We start from the raw sequence: 20,774 nt of genomic DNA on the forward strand, positions 1-20,774 counted from the left end.
TTTGTTATCTTTGAAGGGTGTCGGCGACGGAACGTCATGACTTCGCCAATCGTGACTCGATGTTGGCATCGTCCTTCATCCAATGGTCAAGGGCAACCCCAAATCCTCGGCATCATCCAGTACGAGGAAAAAACATGCAAAGAAGGCACTTGGCACACCCGATCAGCCAGATACACCCATCAGGGAGAAGAAACCTAAGGCGAAGGAGAAGGGCAAGGGGAAGAGCGGCTCCAGCAAGAAGGAGCCGCGCGTGAAGATGTACATTCCGCCTACGAAGCCCGCGCCGGTACAGCCAGATCCCCTGGACTCGATGGGGCTCGCCCACCGCCTCCCACCCGATCTACTCGTTGTTCTGCGCAGTCTGGGCAAGAAGGCGGAGGTGACCAAGGTGCGCGCGCTGGAAGAGTTGCAGGCGAACTGGGTCGACCGGTGCGACGACGAGGCTGTTCTGTATGTCATAACGGATATGCTTCCCGTATGGGTACGTCGCTAATCCTACTCTGCACAATGTCGCCAATGTCACGACAATCATCCAGTTGCACCACATCCCGACCCTGTTCGTCCACCCTTCACGGCGTATCCGTCTCCTCGGGGCCTCCATCCACGCTGCCTTCCTCAACATCGCCTCTCTTAGAGACCACATCTCCCTCTTTCTCGCCGACTCCGCCCCGTCCCAACTCGAGTCCATCCTTGGCACATGGTGCATCGCCGCGCACGATGTCGACCGAGCCGTTGCCCTCAATGCCTCCAAGTCCTGGAACGCCTTCATTTCACGCAGCGGCCGGCCCCCACCAGCACTCACTCTGACCTTCGAGTTCTGCCAAAGAATGGTCCTGGATCCGCTGGGGACGTACGTCTACCTCAACCCGCCCCAGCCCGCCGCCGCCGCCGCCCCGCCGCCTGCTCCTCACGCCCGCACGAAAGCGGCGAGCAGACACGGACACGGGTCGGGGCACCAAACCCCTGTCCGCCAGCGCGACGACCCAGACGCGGCGCCCCGCGAGCGTGACGATGAGCACGAGGAGGCGGAGATAGACCGCAAGGCCCGCCTGCGCGTCGGCGCGTTCGGCGCCATTGGCTCGCTACTGACGCGTGAGTCCTTGAATACTTACTTGAGTGTACTTGCGCCAGCGCGTTGATCAGCAACCTTCGTTTGGTTGTTGCCGTGTATTCGTTTTGTATTTACACATTCATACCATCTAAATCTTCGAATACTCACTATCCACTTACCATGCCGACGACTAACGTTTCTGCTGCAGGATGCGTCGAGGAGGAGTACGAGGGGGTGGACCAGGGTGGACACGTACTGCTGGTGAACCCCGCGCTGTGGACGGCGTTGTTCCACGAGAGCAGCTGCTCCGTCTGCCCCACCATTGAGGCGTTTGGGGAAGCGCAACCTCCAGTGCGAAAAGCTGCGTGGGGTCTAGTCGATGCACTCCTGCGCCTCCGCACACTGACACAAGGAAAGATAGGTATGCATGCACTCTCCTTATTCCCTTCCACTCCTTCTCGTTCTCTTCCCTAACTTATGGCTGATACCAACACTACGCACAGACTACGTACGCTCACCCCCAACCTCAAACTCAAACTCAAGCAGAGAAGGGGGAGAACAAGCAGAAGGAGGAGAAGGAAAGGGAGACGTTTTGAGTGTGATGAGTGCGGCGCTCCTCCGCGCGGCGTGGACAGAGCCTGACCCTGGCGTGCGCACGGCGATGTGGAGTCCGCTGTTGGGATTTCTGAGAGGTATGTTCTACCTCCTCCGTTATAGTTTCTCTTTCCCTCGCGTTTCCTCCTACATCGTTTCTTCACTTCATTCTCATCTTTCTTCTCCGTTGTGGGTATTTCGTTACATGGCTTTCAGCTGCGGATGATGGTTAAGTGGTCGCTTGATAGAGAGCATGTGTGAGGGATCGCAGATTGCGGCCCTCTCTTTCTTCTTTTCTTATCTTCCTCAATCTAAATTCTTACGATCCGGAACCCCGTTTCGTTTCATTGTGGCTGATGACTGATACATCTGATGCTAATACGTGATGTATAGCGTTTCCGGAGGCATGGGAGCTCGAAGCGCGGTTCGCTACCACTTCTACTACGGTGACTGCGGGAGAAGGAGATACCTTGGGCATGGGCGAGGGCAGCGGCGACGAAGGGGAGGAGGAAGAGGAAGAAGGCGAACCCCCACCACCACCTCCACCCATCCCTCAACCTTCGGCACAGTCAGATTCGCCTCCGCCGTCTGCAGGGTACCTATCCTTCCTGCATTTCATTGAGCGGGGATGCGCTGGCGCCCCCGTCCAGGGGTACCCCGCCGTGCTGGTCGTGTTCGCGACCGTGCCTTTGAGTGTGCGTGTTTCTCCGTCCTTTCTGTGTTATATGCGTTCGGCGTATATAATGTTTCGATTCTTCCTCGTAGATCATGGCATCCTCTTCACCGTCTCCCCTCGGCGCCGTTATCGCAGCGTTCTGGGGCGCCGTCGAGTCCCGTGCGCTTAGTGGGATGCAGCGCGGCGCGGCGTTAGCAGCAGGGGCAGCTTTTTTGGAGTCCCTGCTCGAGTGTGTGGTGTTCCTTGGGAAGCGCGTGCATGGGGAGGGCAAGGAGGGGGAGAGGACACTGCTGCTTGGAACAACTGCATCCACGTCCACCGCAACCAACACCTCTGCATCTACGCCACACGAACCAATCCCCGATCCCATAACCGAAGGCGGTGAGGCGCGTCTCAGCACACTAATCGCCGCCCAATTTGTGCGATCACTGCACGAGATCGCGGCCGGGAACTTGAAGGTTGATCCCCGACGTGCTGGGGCTGTGTTGGCGCGCGGGTTTGGGAGGTTGCGAGGTATTGATGAAGGATGGTACGCCCGTGCGTGGACCGGCTTCGCAGAGGCGGTTGGCGAGTATTTCCTGTTTGGTGGGGGAGGAGAAGAGGGGGGAGACCGAGGATCAGGAGGGACGATTTTAGTGGATGTGCTGAAGGGGGTCTACGACGCCTCTGACAGAGTTGACGGTGAGGACGCGCGGCGGCTGATAATCGCGACGGTCGAGCGGTGCGTTGTAGGCGCTACACTCGAGCTTGGTAGGTTAGGTGAAATAAAAACGTCAGATGAGATGAGCACGGGGTGTGTAACCGCACTGCTGGCGCTGCTGGACGCTTTCGGAGCTGGATTGTGGGCGCTCGATGAGGGTATAGTAGCAGTGAGTAATCCTTGATTTCTGCATCTGGCTTTGACGTGCATTGCTCACGAGAGGATGTTCCCGCGATTTGCAGCGTCTGGATGGGCTTGTGAACGAGGAGGTCGGGGCGCTCGTCGAACGAGCGCCAGAAGTGCTGCTCGCGTACATCGGGGGGTGTCCAGACGAAAGGAGAAAAAGGGAGGTGTGGGGCAAGATACTCGGGCGGGTCTGTCAGCAGTCACCGGAAGAGGGGGAGAAAAAAACAGAGGGATTGCTGAAACTCCTGAGGCCATGGATCGACGCCGCCAAACGCGGGGCTCTGCCAGCCTCCCTCAGGCACCCTACAGCGTCGACCACTGGCGCTGTGGATGGATTGGTTGCTCGGTTCCTCGGGGACGCTTTGCAAGGCCGTGTTACAAACCCGGTTTCGGAGGTGTTAGTTGAAGTGTTCGCTGCGTCAGGTCTGTTCTTGTCCTCTCTTCGTGGTAGTGGGGTTTTGTATTGACTCTGTTTTACGCAGATTATTTCGTTACGAAGGAGGGTGTGCAGGGTGCCATCGGCGCGGTTACATCGTTCATCACCGCAGAAGTCGATGAGGTGCTGCGCGATCGGGAGGCGACCCTGCGGCCCCTCGTTCTTCCCCTGCGAGTTCTTGACGCGATCCTCAAGACCGACTCGAAGTATATGCTGCTAGAGAAGACGCTGGCGGTCTCTTTGACGCCGTCCCTGGCCCTCTCCGCGTACCTGCTACCACTCTGCTGCGCCGTCGATGCAGGGGAACGCAAGCTCGCAGCGGATATTTATGGGATTTTGGTGGGGAGTGACGATGATGTGAAAGAGAGAACGGCTGCACTCGTGGTAGAGCGACTGCGTGCGCTCCTGGCAGATCCCGATGCCCGCCCGTCGTAAGTGTGCTTCTACCGTAGCCTCATTCTTGTGTGGGTGTGTTGGCGCTGACTCCAGCGTTGCTTCTGTAGGTACGAACACATACTCGCGGCGATCAAGGCGGGGATCCCTGGGATGTCGATTGACTTCATGCGCGACGCTGCGCCGTCCAGAGTGGAGCTGGATGCGCAGCTGGATCAGCTGGAGGCGAATCCACCCCACGCAAGCCTTGCCGTCATCGACCCGCTAGTTCCCCCAGAATCCTCCTTCGAAGCCGCCGATGCCGACGCCCGAGCACCTGCAGCCACTGCGCGCTCCTACGCCGCTATCGTCTCCGCCATCTTGAAGCACCACCTCGACAATCCACGCCTCCTTTCCCATCACACGCATCTATGGACAATCCGGCACTTCGTGGCGCTGTCCATCTATGCGTCCGATTTGTTGGGGATACCGTATGCAGCGAGTAAGAGCGGTGTGTTCGGCGGTGGCGCTGCGGCAAGTGGCGTTCTGGCGGAGGTTGTGAGGGATGTGGAGGCGGCGATGAAGGTGATCTTTGAGAACGATGAGCCCCGAGGGTGGAGGCGCCTCGTCCTTGAGGCCGTACAAGCAAACAAGGTCGATACGCTTGACGGCCTCCCACGATTCGTTGCTGAGATGATCACGCTTTCGACGGAGAAGGAGACTATCAGGGAGTCGCGCGCACTGCACCGGGTCCTACAGCGCGTCCTGGATGATGGTATCAGCAGCGAGGAGGTCGACTTGTGGGTAGGCGTAGCAAGGAAACTCGAGAAACTAGGTAAGTTCAATAACATTGTTTGTGTACACGACACCCCTAAACTTTCTCTTGCAGCACTCTTGACGTCTCTCGCTCTCACCAAGGCGGTCTCCAGCATCGGCGTTGATTCCCCGCGGCTCGACAGATACCGAAACGAACTGACCGCCTCAATAACAGGCGTCCCGCCCTCCAAGGCCTCCACCGCCGGGCTCGCGCTCCTCCGCAAGCTCATCGCCGCCGCGCCGCCTGCTGATTCCGATGTAGTATTCCTCCCGCAGCATAGAGCTGTGAATCTTGTGAAGGCGTGCCAGCACTGGGCGACGTCCGATGATGAGGATATCGGGGAGGACGTCGAGTGCGCGATGACCGAGGTATTCGTGCACGTCGCGCCGATATTGCAGAATGTACCCGGCGCGCATTGGGAGTTTATCTTCGATGTCGTGGAGAGCAATGTGGAGGTACGTCGTACTCGCTGAATGCTGAACTGCGCTGGTTCTGATAAATTGATTGATTGGTGGTAGACATGTTCCGTGGGCGACGCGTCGACGCTGGCGACTCTGTGGGCTACCGTGCGGCTAATAAGCGCGATCGAGGACCTGTCGTCGACCAACCGTGCCCTGCGGGGTGTGTGGCAGCTAAGGCGCACACCGGTGTTCAAGGCGCTCCGGGATATGGTTACGCGGCGCTTGCGTACGTGCTTATCCTCTTAGTCTTCATCCTCGACTTGTCTCATATTCCGTTTCTTTCTTCTCTGATATCCCGTTGTTGTCTTTTCTTACATTCCGTTCTTCTCTCACTTCACCTCCCACTAGCCATAGAGAGCGCGTCGGTGCCCCGCTCCGTATGCCTCGAGGCGCTGCTCACTCTCCTGCAAGAATTGCCAGACGCGTTGATCGACTCGGATACGTTTGCACACGTGAGCACCCCTCTCCCCTCTGCCCGGGCCTCACTCATTCATTCACTCATTCCCTCCCTGCCTCCCTCCTCCCTCCTCCCTCCTCCCTCCCTCCCTCCCTCCATTCCTCCCTCTTCCTCCTTCTCCACTATCTATCTATCTATCCTTCTTTCTTTCTTATATTTAGATGTGCCCCCTCCTCACCGACCCCGCCACCCCCGTGCAGAAAGCCGCATACGCGCTCCTCCAAAAAGCCGCGCAGAAGCACACGGAGCGCCTCGTCATCGAGGCGGGCGTCGACGCGGACGCGCCGGTGCAGGGCGCGCTGCCTGATGAGTTAATTGAGGTTCTGAGGATGGATGATCTGGGGGTGGATGTGGATGTGGATGTGGGCATGGAGGGGCATTCATCTGTGAGTAGTGCTATGCGTCGTGCGTTCGTCACGGGTTTTGGTGCTTAATATGTATCGGCAGCGCGTGTTCGCGCATTTACTAGGGTGGATGGTCCTTTTCGACCTCTTTGTGGACGCTGTAAGTCCCGTTCTCATTCCCCGCCGTACTGTATCATCTAACGAGCCCCGCTAACACCCCTCCTCCTCGTTGTTATTATTATTGTCGTTGTCTTCGTTGTTATTGTGTTATTATAGTCGCTGAAAGTGCGCTCGGCCTACGTGGAGCAGCTGCGCGAGCTCGGCCTCGTCGCGACGGCCTTCATCCCGCACATTCTCGACATTCTCCGCCTGACTGAGGGTGTTGTTGGGCGCGCGGTCAAGCTGGATGTGTGGGCCGTGGATGAGTTTTATGTGCAATGTGAGTACTTGGGTTTCCTCCTTCTCCCGTTCTCCCGTTCTCGCCTTCTTCCCTTCCATCCACACCTTCGCACCTTTATTCATCTTCGTTCATCTTACTACCATACTTACCATCCGCTCGTGATTCAGACTACGACGCGCGCGCTCCATTCAGCCTCCCACTGCTCGCCGCGCACCTGTACTTCCGCGCGCTCCTCACGATCCCGAGCCTCGTCTACGCTTGGGTCTTGGACTGCAAGGACCGCCAGCTCTCCTCTTCTATATCCGCGTATACGTCGTCGTATTTCTCGCCGCCCCTCATACGCGCGGAGCTCGCGCATGTGCGGGAGTGCGCGCCGGGGCTGGCGGATGATGCGTTCGCTATCAAAGTTACTGTAAGTGGGGGTATAAGTGGGGGAAGTGGGGGCGAGGTGGCGGCGGTGTACACGGTGGACGAGCAAGCATTAGAGGTGAGGATACGGATCCCGGGGGAGTGGCCCCTTAGGAGGATCGAGGTAAGGGATCATAGGAGTGTGGGCGTGGATGAGCGGCGGTGGCGGGCGTGGATATTGGGGATCCAGCAGACACTGTGGGCGCTTGTGAGTTTTCTCCCTTACACTTTTATGCTTTTATGTGTTTTTGCTTTTATGCGTTTTTACTTTGTTGACGCGATGCTGATTGTGATTGTGTTGCTTGGGGTATTTGTAGAACGGGCACGTCATAGACGGCCTGAGTGTGTTCAAGAAGAACGTGGCGCTCCATTTCGAGGGACAGGTCGAATGCGCCATCTGCTACTCGTGCGTCTCCCCCACTCTTCACTTTCGTATCAGCGCTATGGCCTTGCTCAAATCGCCAATATGTTTTTTAAGGATCATCAACGTCACGGACGGGAGTCTGCCCAAAAAGCCGTGCAACACGTGCAAGAACCGGTTCCACGCGGGGTGTCTGTACAAGTGGTTCAGCAGCAGCCATTCGTCGAGCTGTCCTCTGTGTCGCTCTGACATCATCTAAACAAATGAACGGATGAATGAATGAACGGGAGATAAAAATAGAACGTTGTAATAGTAATAGTAATTCAATGCGCTCTCGTTACCGCGAGTAAAGTAAAAGTAGATTTGTGCTGTGGACGGCGCGCGTGGGCGACGCGGTGACGGTACTCCCGGGGCAGCGGCATATGGTGTGTATCCTACTATCGCGAGTTCTTTCTACATCCTCATCCTACTCCCTACTCTTCATCCTTTCTACGCGCAATCCTCATCTACTCTTCATCCTCCTCATCCCTATCCCTCATCCTCCCTAAGCAACCCAGTCAGTTTTCCAATACTCATCACCTTCACAATTAATTCTGAGGCTCTTGTTTAGGATCTTATTCCAGCAGGATCCGTACCTTGTTCTGGATCGCGGTATCCAATTTCATCTTCCCAGTGATTGCCAGCATCACTTTGCTCGTCCTCTACTCCCGCGAGGGGGACTACCTCAAGTGCCTTATGTTTTTAATTTCCAACGCCTACATTGAGATTATTGCTGTTCTGATGGCAACGGTATGGTCTGCAAGCACACATTGGCAAGGATCGGAGAGCCATCCCCCCAACGCCCGATTCGACGGCAACGGAGCAAGCGGCATTCCTACGTCGAAAACCCGCTGGGAAGCATCAAATGCCCGCCCATCTGCCTCGTTTCCAGTTCGCTTCGACGGCGACGGGCTCAGTATTCCTACCTCAAAGGCTATTCAACCTTCCCCTCGCGAAGATATTTATGGAACTTTGGACTCTTCCGACCCCTTTGGGATATACCGGCCGAGTACTAAAGAATCTGTACGTCCGATGTTACAATCTATCCAAAGGGATTACTGATATTGGTTCAAGGTAGCACTGCGCCGTGACCTGTATGTTTGATTATTTAACTATGTATTGACGGGCACGACTCTTACGATTGTAAAACATTGTACAACCAATGTAAAACACCAGTTCTTTATTTAATTCGGCTTCAATCTCGGATGATGTGATCAAGCACGGCCGGACGTATATTTTGATTTTGTTTCACGGCATAAACTGACCAGTTCAACCGACGATGCTTAACGAGTGTCTGCCATTGCATGCGTCGTATTTTTGCAGAGTATCATAAGTCTTGAAGAAATGCCTGGACCCCTTGGTGACCGTGCCATACTTGGCCATGATCCAGCAAGGCACATCACGTGGTGGACTTCCGTTCTTCTGCCTCACCGGTGTGTGTTGACCGCAGAAAGTTGCAGGGTATAACTAGTTGCGCAGGTTAAAGTTCCCTGGTTCGTTTTCTCCCCGCACCGCAAGTCTGCCATGTCCTCTCCAGAGATGGCATCGACGTCCCTCCGCTCGCCCTTTGGGGACTCCGACACACCTAACCGCACCCCGCGCGCCTCTTACCTTGCTTCATCGGATCGTGCACCCTCTTCGTCACAGCTCATTTCACCTGGCGAACGAGTCGAGAACGACTCATACGATGTAGCGGGTACCGCCACCGCCTCTTCCCTGCTCGCTTCCCCGGACAACACCTACACTGGAGAAAAGAAATCTAGACGGCCAATCATATGGATCCTTGTCGTCCTGGGCATTATTGCCTTGATCTTGGTCGTCATTCTTCCGGTTTATTTTGTTGTGGTTCAGCCTAGAAACCGAAACAGTTCTACTGAGTCTGAGCCATCTACGGATAACACCAATACCCCGAACGCCTCTCCTAAGGCTCCTGTCTTGGCAACAACTGGAGGCGATGGATCAGAGGTCACTGACGAAGATGGCAATAAGTTCACTTACAGGAACTCATTTGGCGGGTACTGTGAGTTAACGCCGTCGTGGACTCCAGCCACTGTTCTGCTTCGGTGAGTTGCTAACTATTTTTTAACATCAGGGGTGTACGATACCAAAGACCCTTACAACAACGGCGCACGACCGAATGCTTGGACACCACCTCTGAACCAATCATGGAACTGGGGCACGGATAGAATATTTGGGTGAGTTGTTTCCAAACAGTTAGAACAATGCTCAGGCGCTAACTCACACATGCTTGCCGCAGTATCAATCTCGGTGGACTCTTCGTTCTCGAGCCATTCATTTCTCCCGCCCTCTTCCAAAGGTATCCTGGCACAATGGACGAATGGTCTCTTAGCATGGCCATGGCAGCAGACACGGCTAACGGAGGGTTGGGTCAGCTCGAAGAACATTACAAGACTTTCATTGTATGTGAATGGGGCTGATTCAGTGTCTTCGTCTTCCTAACGTTTTCCCGCTGTTAGACTGAACAAGACATCGCTGAGATTGCTGGAGCCGGCCTTAATTGGATACGACTCCCGGTACCATTCTGGGCTATAGACTCGTGGAACAGCACAGAGTATGACGCACTTGTGATTGTTCATCAACAGTGCTAATCGTGCTTAAACTAGCGGTCATGCTCCTACTGCGCAGGAACCCTTTATGGCGAAGACTAGTTGGAAGTACATCGTTCGCGTCCTTGGATGGGCTCGCAAGTACGGTCTTCGAGTATGCCTAGATCTCCACGCGATACCTGGATCACAGAACGGTATGCCATAATTTCGACGCCGTTAGTTTATTTCATAAAGATAACCTTTTGTTAATCAGGCTACAATCACTCTGGGAAGGTGGGGCAAGTCAACTTCCTCTATGGCAACATGGGTATGGCGAACGCACAGCGCGCCCTCAGCTACATCCGCACATTTACCGAGTTCATCAATCGTCCTGAATGGCGCGACGTTGTTCCGATCTTTGGAATCATGAATGAGGCCCTTACTAGGGTCATTGGCGTAGATATTGCTCGCAGCTTGTAAGTCATTGAACGTCTCTTTACGCCTTCGGTCTGGCCTCATCCTCTTCTTCATTCACAGCTACCAGGAAGCCTACCGCATGATGCGTGAAATGACTGGCATCGGCGCTGGCAATGGTCCTTTCATGGCTATTCATGATGGTTTCCGTCCACAATCTGATTGGGCTGGTACATTCGATGGCGCCGATCGCGTCATGCTCGACAGCCACCCGTACTTTGCTTTCAGTGACCAGTCAGCAGTCGAGCCAATAGACAGCGGCACTGACGAGGACTCCGCTGGGGGCGTATGGCCAGCCCGAGCATGCAGTGCCTGGGGCTCGAGTATGCGCACTAGGTCAGTGTCTGAACTCTGTTGCCGATGCGGATCAATAAACTCGTCGTCCTGTTAGCCATACCGAGTTTGGGCTCACGTTTGCCGGCGAGTTTTCGAACGGGTTCAATGATTGCGGTCTATTCCTCAGAGGCGTCCCCGGCTCCCACACATATGGCGGCGACTGTGGCGATTGGGAAGACTCCAGAAACTGGACGCCCGGCACCAAAGCGGGCTTACAAGCATTTATCGAAGCCAGCATGGACGCCCTTGGCGATTACTTCTTCTGGACCTGGAAGGTTGGTTGCTTCAGTTGTTATCACTGTGCCGCTGGACTTACTACTATGGTCGTAAGATCGGTAACTCTACGGCAGGTTTTGTTGGGGCCCCTTTGTGGTCTTACAAACTTGGTCTCGAGAATGGATGGATACCGAAGGACCCACGAACCGCCACTGGCAAATGCCAGCGCGTTGGTCAGTCATTGGGACCATTCCCGACTACTTATTCCGCGTGGCAGACTGGCGGTGGTGGATCGGGCTCGATAGCAGCGAGCGCTACGGAGGTGTGGCCCCCTGCAGCCGTCTCTGGTGACTCGGGCATGATACCCGTCGGTCAGCTTCCCCTTTACACCACGACAGGAACGGAAGTACGGCTCGCAGGCCCTACGAGTATCTCCACCGCAAGCGAACGTACGGTGACTGGTGGCCCAATTGAAGCCAGCGGTTGCAGCTATCTCAACGGCTGGGACGCAGTCACAGTTGCTCTCCCCGCCGGTGTATGTACAGGCGCTATTCTCCTTGCACGCGACATAGCAACTCCCACACAAACTATTCTCGAAAACGCTTCCAGAGCTTTCGTGACACCTCCACCGAAACCATACCACCGAGCTGCTAGACACGGACGATAGCCACCAGTTTTCTCATGAACCTATATTGGACATTTACTTGACAAGTATTCAGACACTCATTTCTATACCCTCCCTTGAACGAACAAGTATTCCCATCCTATTATAATTTTATATTCATCAAACCCTCCTCGTTGATATATGTACAATGGCTACAATCCTTATACACCTTCGAAGACGATGTATCCCCACATGTATTTCAATTCGAGAGTCCCCAAACTCCCAAGCCTATCGCCGAACTTGGACTTAGGGTTACTAGCCCTGAGTTTATCTTTGATGTCGTGGAGAGTGGTTTGGAGGTATGTGGTGTTGTTGATGCATGCTAGGTATCGAATCCTGACTTTTCTTGTTATCGTAGACGCGCTCTATCGGCGAAGCGTCGACGCTGGCGCCTCTGTGGGCCACCGTGCGGCTAATAAGCGCGATCGAGGACCTCTCGTCGACCCACCGGGCCCGGTTCAGCCTCCCACTGCTCGCCGCGCACCTGTACTACCGCGCGCACCTCACGATCCCGAGCCGAGGTGGCGGCGGTGTACGCGGTCGACGAGCAGGCGCTCGAAGTGAGGATACGGATCCCGGGGGAGTGGCCGCTGCGGCGGATGGAGGTGCGGGATCGCGGGGGCGTGGGGGTGGATGAGCGCTGGTGGTGTTGATGGGGATGGTGTTGTTGGTGTTGATGTTGATGTTGGTGGTGATGGTGATGGTGATGTGATTGTTTGCAGAACGGGCACGTCATAGACGGCCTGAGTGTGTTCAAGAAGAACGTGGCGCTCCACTTCGCGGGCCAGGTCGAATGCGCCATCTGCTACTCGTGCGTCCCGCCCTCTGCGCTTGCGTGACGTGTCGTTTCTGAACAGTCGATTTCTGTTTCTTTTTTGGTTTCTGTTTCTGCACCAGTTTCTCTTTCTCTTTCTCTTTCTCTTTCTCTTTCTCTTTCTCTTTCTCTTTCTCTTTCTCTTTCTCTTTCTCTTTCTCTTTCTCTTTCTCTTTCTCTTCCTCTTCCTCTTCCTCTTCCTCTTCCTCTTCCTCTTCCTCTTCCTCTTCCTCTTCCTCTTCCTCTTCCTCTTTCTCTCTACGGACGGCAGCCTGCCCAAAAAGCCGTGCAACACGTGCAAGAACCGGCTCCATGCGCCGTGTCTGTACCGGTGGTTCAGCAGCAGCCACTCGTCGAGCTGTCCGTTGTGTCGGTCTGATATCATTTGATCGTTTGGTCATTTGGGGGTGTAAGTAGGGGTAGGGGTAGGATGGGGGGAGGGGTAGGGGTGGGATAGGGATAGACGCTGGTCCGTACCCCATTTACCGCGCGTGAATGTGAACGTTTGGACTGTAAGCGAGAAGTGGGGGTTGTGTTTTGTTTTGTATTTTGTGTTCTGTTGTTGGGTGTGAACGGGCGCGTCGGCTGAATCAGACGGTTCCAAGCCTTGTCATCGTACATCGTGCACCGTGCAGCGTGCACCGTGTAGCGTGCAGCATAATGCATAATCGATTAATCGTCTGTGCGGTGACCCGTCGCGCCTCTGTGGATATGCAGTACCTTGTGAGGTGCGGAATGCGAAATTTGAACGTCCAGAAATTTAGACGTCCAGAAATTTAGACGTCCGGCGGATAACTGATAACCGAGTAATCGGTAAACGATAGACGATTAAACGATCACCGATAACCGATAAACGTTAATCGATAATCGGTAAATACGAGATGTGCGTGTCGTTCGTCCCGTTCCTCGAACATATCCCCATATCTCCATATTTCCATATCTCCAGACACGCTAACCGCTCACCACACTACCCCACCACCCCACCACCCTACCACCCCACCACCCCACTACATCCACTACATCTACTACATCCACTGCAACCACTGCATCCACTACACTACCGTGCATATGCGTATCCACTACACTACCCAGGCGTATGCATATGCGTCCGCGGTGCAGTTCTGGTCCGACCAAAATGCGGACGAAGATGAGGAGTGATATCACCGTGCGCGGCGCGGCAGGGTCCGCGCAAAGGGTGCGTGTCCTCCTCCTTCTTTTATCACCCACCCTCTCATCCCCTCATCCCCACATCCTCCCCATCCCCGCATCCCCTCATCCCACCCTCTCACCCATGTGTGGCGGGTGGTGGGTGTCGTGGGCAGTGAGTTCCTCGCTTCCTTACTTCCTTACTTCTGCGGTTGTGTATTTCGGTACTTCTATTTTCCTACTTCCCCAGTTGCTTATTTCGGTACTTCATCGGTTGCTTATCTTAGTACTTCCCCGTCTGCGTATTTTAGTACTTCCTCGGTTTCGTACACCCGACTTCCTACCACCCCGCATCCCCTCATCCCTCCCCGCATCCCCAACTTCCCCGCATCCCGCATCCCCTCATCCCACCCCGCATCCCCAACTTCACCGCATCCCCGCATCCCCCACACCCCACGTTCCCACCCATCTCCTCCACCCCACGTTCCCACCCCGCATCCGCAGTGTCGTCTATTCATGTTCGTTTCTTCGTCTACTCGTCTGTTCATGTTCATCTTTGTCTGTTCGTCTGCCCGTCTCTTCGTCCGCTCGTCTCTTCGTCTGCTCGTTCTTGCGCTGACGCTTACGCCACAGACGAACGCGTGTACGTGTATGTTATTGTGTGGATGTGGCGTGTGGGTGTGGCGTGGCGTGGTGTGGGTGTGGGTGCTACTCGTGTAGGCATGGCGTGGCATATGTGTGGTGTGGTGTGGTGTGGTGTGGTACGCCCGATGCTCGACTCTCTGATTTCTAATCTCTAATTTTTCATCCCTCATCCCTCATCCTATCTCATCTCGAATCTCGAATCTCGAATCTCGAATCTCTCACAAGATTTGCGTGGCACATCCGTGGATTGCTGCGAGCGCTAGGCGGACGTACAGGAGACAGAAGACGGGAGATGTAAGATGGGAGATAGACAATGGGAAATGGGAGACGTACAGGATATGGGAGATGGAACGGAGGATGGGAGGATGGGAGATGGGAGGCGCCCCGTAGGCGTACATCCCCGTATGTATGCGCTCGTGCTCCCGCTTCCCGGTATATGGTATGGATATGCATGCGGCGCGCGTGGATGCGGATGAAAACCCACAAACCCACAGAGGGAAACGCAAACGCAAAAGCAAACAACGCAAACGCAAACGCAAAGGCAAACGCAAAGGAAGTACTCACCTCACCTCACCTCACCTCACCTCTTCCTTGCACCCTTGCGCCCCTTGCACCCTCTCACCTCCTCATTTCACCTCATCCCAGCTCGTCCCCGCACAAGCAGATCAGCAAATCAGCAAATCAGCAGATGGGCCACTCCAGTTCCCCGATTCCCTGATGTACGTACGTCCGAGGCGCGCGCGAACACGGTGGCGTCGACGGTGCGGTGAGATTGTGTAGGGTGGGGAGGAGTGATTGAGGTGAGGTGGAAGGGTTGATTGGGGTGGAAGGGTGGAGGTGAGGTGGGGCGAAGGCGTGAAGGAGGAGACGGTTGGGTGGGGATGGACTTGAAGTGAAGTGAGGAGACGGACGAATTCCGTACTGGTTTAATCGGTCTACGTGTACTCGGCCGTCTACTCAGTCTACCTGGTCGTATACTCAGGTCGTCTACTCAGTGTACTCGGCCGTCTGCGGGTGAAACGAGGACGCGGAGTGGGCGGATGGAATGCGGACGTGGGCGTGGGCGTGGATGCAATAAGTGCCATCGCGTGCGGACTCCGGAGTGGGGGGGGGGGAATTCGGAAGTGAGTCGGGATGTAGAGATGTAGAGATGTAGAGTCGGGAGCGACGTTGAGAGTCGACGTCGATGTCGCTGATGTGTTGTGTGTTGTGTGTTGTCGCTCTGTCGAGGAGGTTGGAAAGAGGTAGTTTGGAAAGAGGTAGGAGGAGTACGACTACGAATGCGAAGCGAATACGAAACGACTACGAATAGGAGAAGTGTAAGTGAGTAGGGAAGAGGACGTACCTAAACACCACACGAACCATCACCACCACCATTTCATCGCTATCACGACACCCAACCCTATATAGCTATATCCACGCCGACACGCGCCAACTAGCAGCTGCGCACGCGCGTACCATAGGAGATCGAAAGGACAGGGTGGATAGCTATAGTGCTAGTTGTAGTGAACGTTTGAACGTTTGAACCATCCGAAGACCGAGTCAGAGAAGGCTTCCTTCGCGAATGCCCCCCGAGCATAACACGCGCAAATCGACGTCATCTGCGTCACGAACGTCATTGGCCTTTTGGCCGTTTGTCCGTTTGAACGTTGGAATGTTTGAACATACGAACGTACGAACGTACGAACCGTCACATTGGTGGAACCCACTCTCGACTTATGGATACATCCGCACGTATGGCGACGTTGGATATCTGGGAAATCTCAATGCAGCGCGTAGGCATGAACACAGGAACACACACCAACACACACGTATGATTACGGCGAGCATGAATGCAATGCAAGGCATGACGCTCACACGTCACGCGTGCACCGCCGTCGACACGCCCAATCACTATCTCCCAGACGCACGGAGCTCTCCATACTCGAACCCCTGATTCACCACGCACGCACGCACACGCACCACCGTCCACCGTCCACCGTCCAACTTCACCCTCTCACCTTGTCCATCTTCCCTCTTCGCGTCTACTTAGTACTTCACACTTAGCGCTCAGCGATGCATTACACGGTACACGATACCCGCGCAACGTCCGTGTATCCTCCCCTCGCCTGCGCTCCCCTCTTCCCTCTTTCGATCGGATAGGACCTCTCCCCTCCAATACACGCTCCCCCTCCAGCTCCCGTAGATCACACGAACAGGACGATAATCGATAGGATAGTCCCTGTTATCGCTGGCATCGTCGTTGGCGTTCGCATCACTACAGGACGCGGCACGACATGCATAGAGGTATAGGTATATCCCGTGTATATCGTACATCCCTGTGTACTTATACGTGTACGCCGCGCACCAAGCCCCCCAATCCCCACGTTACCCGACTCTTCATCCAGACTTCCAGCCCATCCCATCTTCGCGCACCTCACCCCAATTCATATCACCCCGTCTTGGCTTCTCCGTGAACATTGACATTAGCCTTGGCCTTGAGCTTGAAGCGAACCTCCCGAATCACCGGATGCTCGATCCGTTCGACGCGAAGGATACGTTCAAGAGGCGAGCGCTTGAGCACGATGCCCTCCTCTCCTCAGCGTGAGTATGTAAACACGAACTATCGCTTACGACGCATACTCGATTCGATTCGATTCGTTAGCAGCGGCGCATCCGATGGGGTGGAGAATGGCGACACCCCGTCGTTCATAGTCATAGTTTCATAGCCGCGATCTCTTGGACCCCGCCATCGTAGCTCCCTGTAGTTACGAGAATAGAGCAATTAGCGGTGAAAAGGCTTTCGAAGCAGCGAGTGTGCCCAGATATAAGGGTAAACCATGCGCACGACCCCTTGTCCCGTATACGTATATACGTATACTACTTCGCACCACAGGAGACCGGTCGGCGGTGGCTCCCACCTCCCAACTCCTGATGGTGCCGGCCCGTCTCAGGACACATCTGCGCCATACACATACGCGGGTTGGCGGGACCAGGCGATGAACGGATGGCGATAAACAGATGGCGAAGGCGAAGGCGAAGGCGACGCGGGAAATTGCGAAACGATGTGACATCCGCGTCCATTAAGGCAGTCAGGCAGATTTCAAACGGGAAACTTGCAACTTGCGACCCCATTATTACTTATTACGCAATACGGTGCGGGAATCGGGAGCCTGTTTTGAATCTGTATCTCGCGTTCCGGGTAAATCGTCTAGCGCTGAGCGCGGGGGTCTGGGGTCTGGGGTCTGCTCTCGGGATGGGCGTGCACATTGCACGAGGATGTTCCGAATCATGCATGCATGCGGCGTAGAGACACGATGTATCCTACGATGATGATGATGATGATGATGATGATGATGATGATGATGGAGGTGTAGGTGTGGACATCCATACCGCGTCCCAGAAAGACCATACCTCGTCCCAGAAAGACCGTACCTCGTCCCAAAAAGACAATCGAAATCAAAATGAAAATGAGAACACTAGAACATCAGAACATCAGAACATCAGAGCTCGAGCGTGCTGTCAATGTATGTTTATGTGAGTATGTGAGTATGTGAGTATGCGATGCATGTGCACGGCCCCCGTGTACGTGTGCCCAATTGCAAGCGCCGTCTGGTCTGTAGGGCGTGCCGTTGATTTGTTGATGCGTTGATTTGTTGATTTGTTGATTCGTTGATTCGTTGATTCGTTGATTTGTTGATGCTTGATTCGTTGATGCTTGATGCTTGGCGGCCTCAAATTTAAAACGGAGTGTCACGACTCACACGCACGACTCACGGACCACGGACCATCGAGATTCGACGCCACCACGTTGTCTGTGACTCTGTGACTCTGTGACTCTGTGCACGGACCCTCCCCCTCCCGACGTTGTTTGGCCACAGTATCCAGTATCCAGTATCGCCAAACCACCAAACCACCAACCCCCCCCCGACTTTTCCTCTCTTTTTCATCCTCTGTTTCATCCATCCATCATCGCTTCTCCCTTCTCCCGTCCCGTCACCGTCCCGCCACCGTCCCCGCCCTCGCCCTCGCCCTCGCCCTCGCCCTCGCCCTCGCCGCTGCGCACATACCCATCTACCCATCTATCATCTATCAGCACCCAGACGAGCAGAAAGAGAAAGAGAGTACCGAGTCGTCTATGCCTATGCAGTCGTCGCTCGACAAACAAGAATGGTTGCTTGCGAGCCTCTTGGAAGAAGTGTTTCTTTTTTTTTCAGCGACGGGTTCGTAGGCGCCGGTTTCGTGGGCGGGTGGTGGCCGGTCTAACTCGAGGTATCCTCATACCCCGTAGTGATTCTCGATTCTCTAACCGCTACCTCACGAAACCGCTACCTCTCAAAAACTTCCTTTCTTTCCTTTCATTTCTTTCATATATACCATACATTTCACACCCGCGAAGTCCCATTTTTCCACCCGTCAAAATCAGCGCTGCTTGGTAACCCTGTTCGTCGTCCCTTGCAGCTACTTGCCATATCCATATCCCAAGTTCCGTCGCCTGAGCTTCGCATACTGTCTACTGTCTACTGCTACTGTACTCAATTCCGTGCGTGCCTCGTTCCCGTTTCCCGTTTCCCGTACCATGCGGCTCCGCCCTCGACCTACTCCCCCCCGCCTGACACTCACCAGCGCACCGCCTCTTGTCCCTGGAGCTTGACCCTTGAGCTTGAGCTTGAGCTTGAGCTTGGGTTTCTTGGAGCGTGGAACGCATCGCATCGAATCGAATCGAATCGAATCAACTGTGCGTTGTTCGTCGTACGTTTTCGCAGGTCTCAGGTGCTCATTAATCATTCTCCAGGCTTCTGGGCATCTGAGGTGGTGCTCGGTACTGTTGGGCTAGGGTGATAATCCAACCTCTTCGAATGACACTGACCTGCGTGCACTGCGGCGATGGGATATCGATTAGATCATTACTCCGTGGATTCATCTTCCGTGCGATACTCTACACCAACACACCAACACACCAATACACCAATACATCATGCGTCTTCGATCATCCCTCATCCCTCATCCGACTGGCTTTCGAGGCCTTCTTAGAGCCCGTGCGCACCTCCACCTCCACATTCACACCTGGGGCCCCAGCCATGACGAACGTCGAAGCTATATTGAAGCTCTGAAGCTCTGAATGCATCGTAGTTGCCTGACGCATCCCGCACGGATATTTCTGGTCTGTAGCGCTCCCAAATACATGTCGCCTGTTGGTGACACTTCCTCGGTAGACAACTTGGCTGATGTCGCATTGGCGTTGGCGGCCTGCGAGAGCCTAGAGGCGAACAGTGGACTTTGCGGACTATACTGCTATACTGTGTGTAGATGTCTCGCATATGTCCTCAGGCATAAGTACTTGACGGGTGGACGCTGACGCCGCTGCTCTCACCTCAACTTCGATAGACGTGACATGATATCTCGATACATATGTCCCACGGAGCTCTATGCCAGCTTTTCGCGTGGGAGGAAAGGAGGCAACGTCTAGGATAGAAGGGGAAACCCGTGGTGCTGGTTATTTTAGATTCACCATGCAGCGAGTCCCCCGATTGCCTCCCTCTTTGCATCTCCCCTTAAAGGCGAGAAATACCATCAGATGTTGATCTTACTCATCGTAGACATTGGCATAGCCCTACCTTGTCACCCTTGTGTATGCCACTCGCCATACACCCGGACGACCCGTACGACCAAGCGCGATTGAGTTTGATGGAAGTGATGGCGTCGAGGCCGAGATCAATCCTCTGGGTGCAGCGCATTTGGTGCGTTTCCGAACACAGGACTATGGCAGAAGCGTACAAAGCCCGACGCACTTATAACTCTCAAGAATAGAAACGACGTCAAACAGGCACTATGTTGAGTGTACGCGTGTTTGCTGCAACTCTGGTTCTTCCTGCACGCTACACATCCCGGGTCGCGCTTTGCATTTCTGCTCCATACCCTACCTCGACCTTGACCTCGACCTACTGCTTTGCACTACGAGATACCTTCAACCGAAGTTGTAGACATCGTCAACCGCTGCTGTCATCCCCGCTTTGGGGGCGTACTGCGCGCGTTGGTGCGTCTCCTCCCTGGTCATTTTCGGGTATCGAAGCTACCTCATGCATGCATGCCTGACCAGCGAACGAAGCCGAGGCGCCCGCTGCATCACCCGTTTGTGTCGGTACCTTCTCCCCTTCCAACGCTCGGCATACATACTCCAGTATCACCCACTACCGCAGGGACGGCCGACGCCGCTTTCCGCCTCAGCTTCAGCTTCAATGTTTTCACGGCAATGCCAACAAGGTACGCTCCACGTTCAGTGAAACATGTGTCTCCTCAGCCTCAGAATACCCCATGATAGACATCTTATATCAGCTCGGTGTGGAGGGTGTAGTTCGGGAGTACACCGGTGAGCTGCCAATATCCAATTCCAAGTCACCGTCGTTTGGCTCGCGGTCGATGATTGATGATCTGATTGCAGTCTCCACCTGCCGTTCCGACCCCAATCGCTAAATCGCCACCCACAATCTTAACTCGGTACCACGACAATCACAGTGGCACCACATGCCAGCGCCACCTCAGCGACCACCCAGAACGTGCCGCGGAGTTCTTGAATAGTCGGATCGGAATTGAACGTTTTTACGGCATGCACCCCGCTGAATCTATGCATCCTGGGTGTTCGAAACTTATT

General features: G+C 54.7%; 4 protein-coding genes across 4 annotated transcripts; 2 read left to right on the forward strand and 2 right to left on the reverse strand.

Annotated features, from left to right (window-relative positions):
• Nucleotides 1-82: 82 nt before the first annotated feature.
• Nucleotides 83-8,406, forward strand: PC9H_005854 (uncharacterized protein; the record flags this gene model as incomplete). The annotated part of the gene is made up of 21 exons (XM_036775413.1): nt 83-481; nt 537-1,092; nt 1,260-1,472; nt 1,555-1,743; nt 2,039-2,340; nt 2,411-2,906; nt 2,958-3,190; nt 3,264-3,630; nt 3,690-4,074; nt 4,147-4,850; nt 4,905-5,287; nt 5,351-5,519; nt 5,642-5,745; nt 5,912-6,136; nt 6,198-6,254; nt 6,371-6,533; nt 6,662-6,906; nt 7,220-7,308; nt 7,680-7,819; nt 7,874-8,325; nt 8,377-8,406. The coding sequence occupies 21 exons, from the start codon at nt 83-85 to the stop codon at nt 8,404-8,406; spliced, it is 5,901 nt and encodes a 1,966-aa protein (XP_036631432.1).
• Nucleotides 8,407-8,826: 420 nt separating this feature from the next.
• On the forward strand, nt 8,827-11,541 carry PC9H_005855 (uncharacterized protein; the record flags this gene model as incomplete). Its single annotated transcript, XM_036775414.1, has 9 exons — nt 8,827-9,322; nt 9,395-9,497; nt 9,560-9,722; nt 9,780-9,859; nt 9,927-10,063; nt 10,123-10,324; nt 10,386-10,658; nt 10,714-10,933; nt 10,990-11,541. The coding sequence occupies 9 exons, from the start codon at nt 8,827-8,829 to the stop codon at nt 11,539-11,541; spliced, it is 2,226 nt and encodes a 741-aa protein (XP_036631433.1).
• A 500-nt stretch (nt 11,542-12,041) lies between these two features.
• Nucleotides 12,042-12,753, reverse strand: PC9H_005856 (uncharacterized protein; the record flags this gene model as incomplete). The annotated part of the gene is made up of 2 exons (XM_036775415.1): nt 12,042-12,368; nt 12,433-12,753. The coding sequence occupies 2 exons, from the start codon at nt 12,751-12,753 to the stop codon at nt 12,042-12,044; spliced, it is 648 nt and encodes a 215-aa protein (XP_036631434.1).
• A 3,821-nt stretch (nt 12,754-16,574) lies between these two features.
• Nucleotides 16,575-16,841, reverse strand: PC9H_005857 (uncharacterized protein; the record flags this gene model as incomplete). The annotated part of the gene is made up of 2 exons (XM_036775416.1): nt 16,575-16,717; nt 16,766-16,841. The coding sequence occupies 2 exons, from the start codon at nt 16,839-16,841 to the stop codon at nt 16,575-16,577; spliced, it is 219 nt and encodes a 72-aa protein (XP_036631435.1).
• Nucleotides 16,842-20,774: the final 3,933 nt, after the last annotated feature.

The sequence above is a fragment of the Pleurotus ostreatus genome (assembly GCF_014466165.1).
Source record: "Pleurotus ostreatus strain PC9 chromosome Unknown scaffold_4, whole genome shotgun sequence".
Classification (NCBI taxonomy): Eukaryota; Fungi; Basidiomycota; class Agaricomycetes; order Agaricales; family Pleurotaceae; genus Pleurotus; species Pleurotus ostreatus.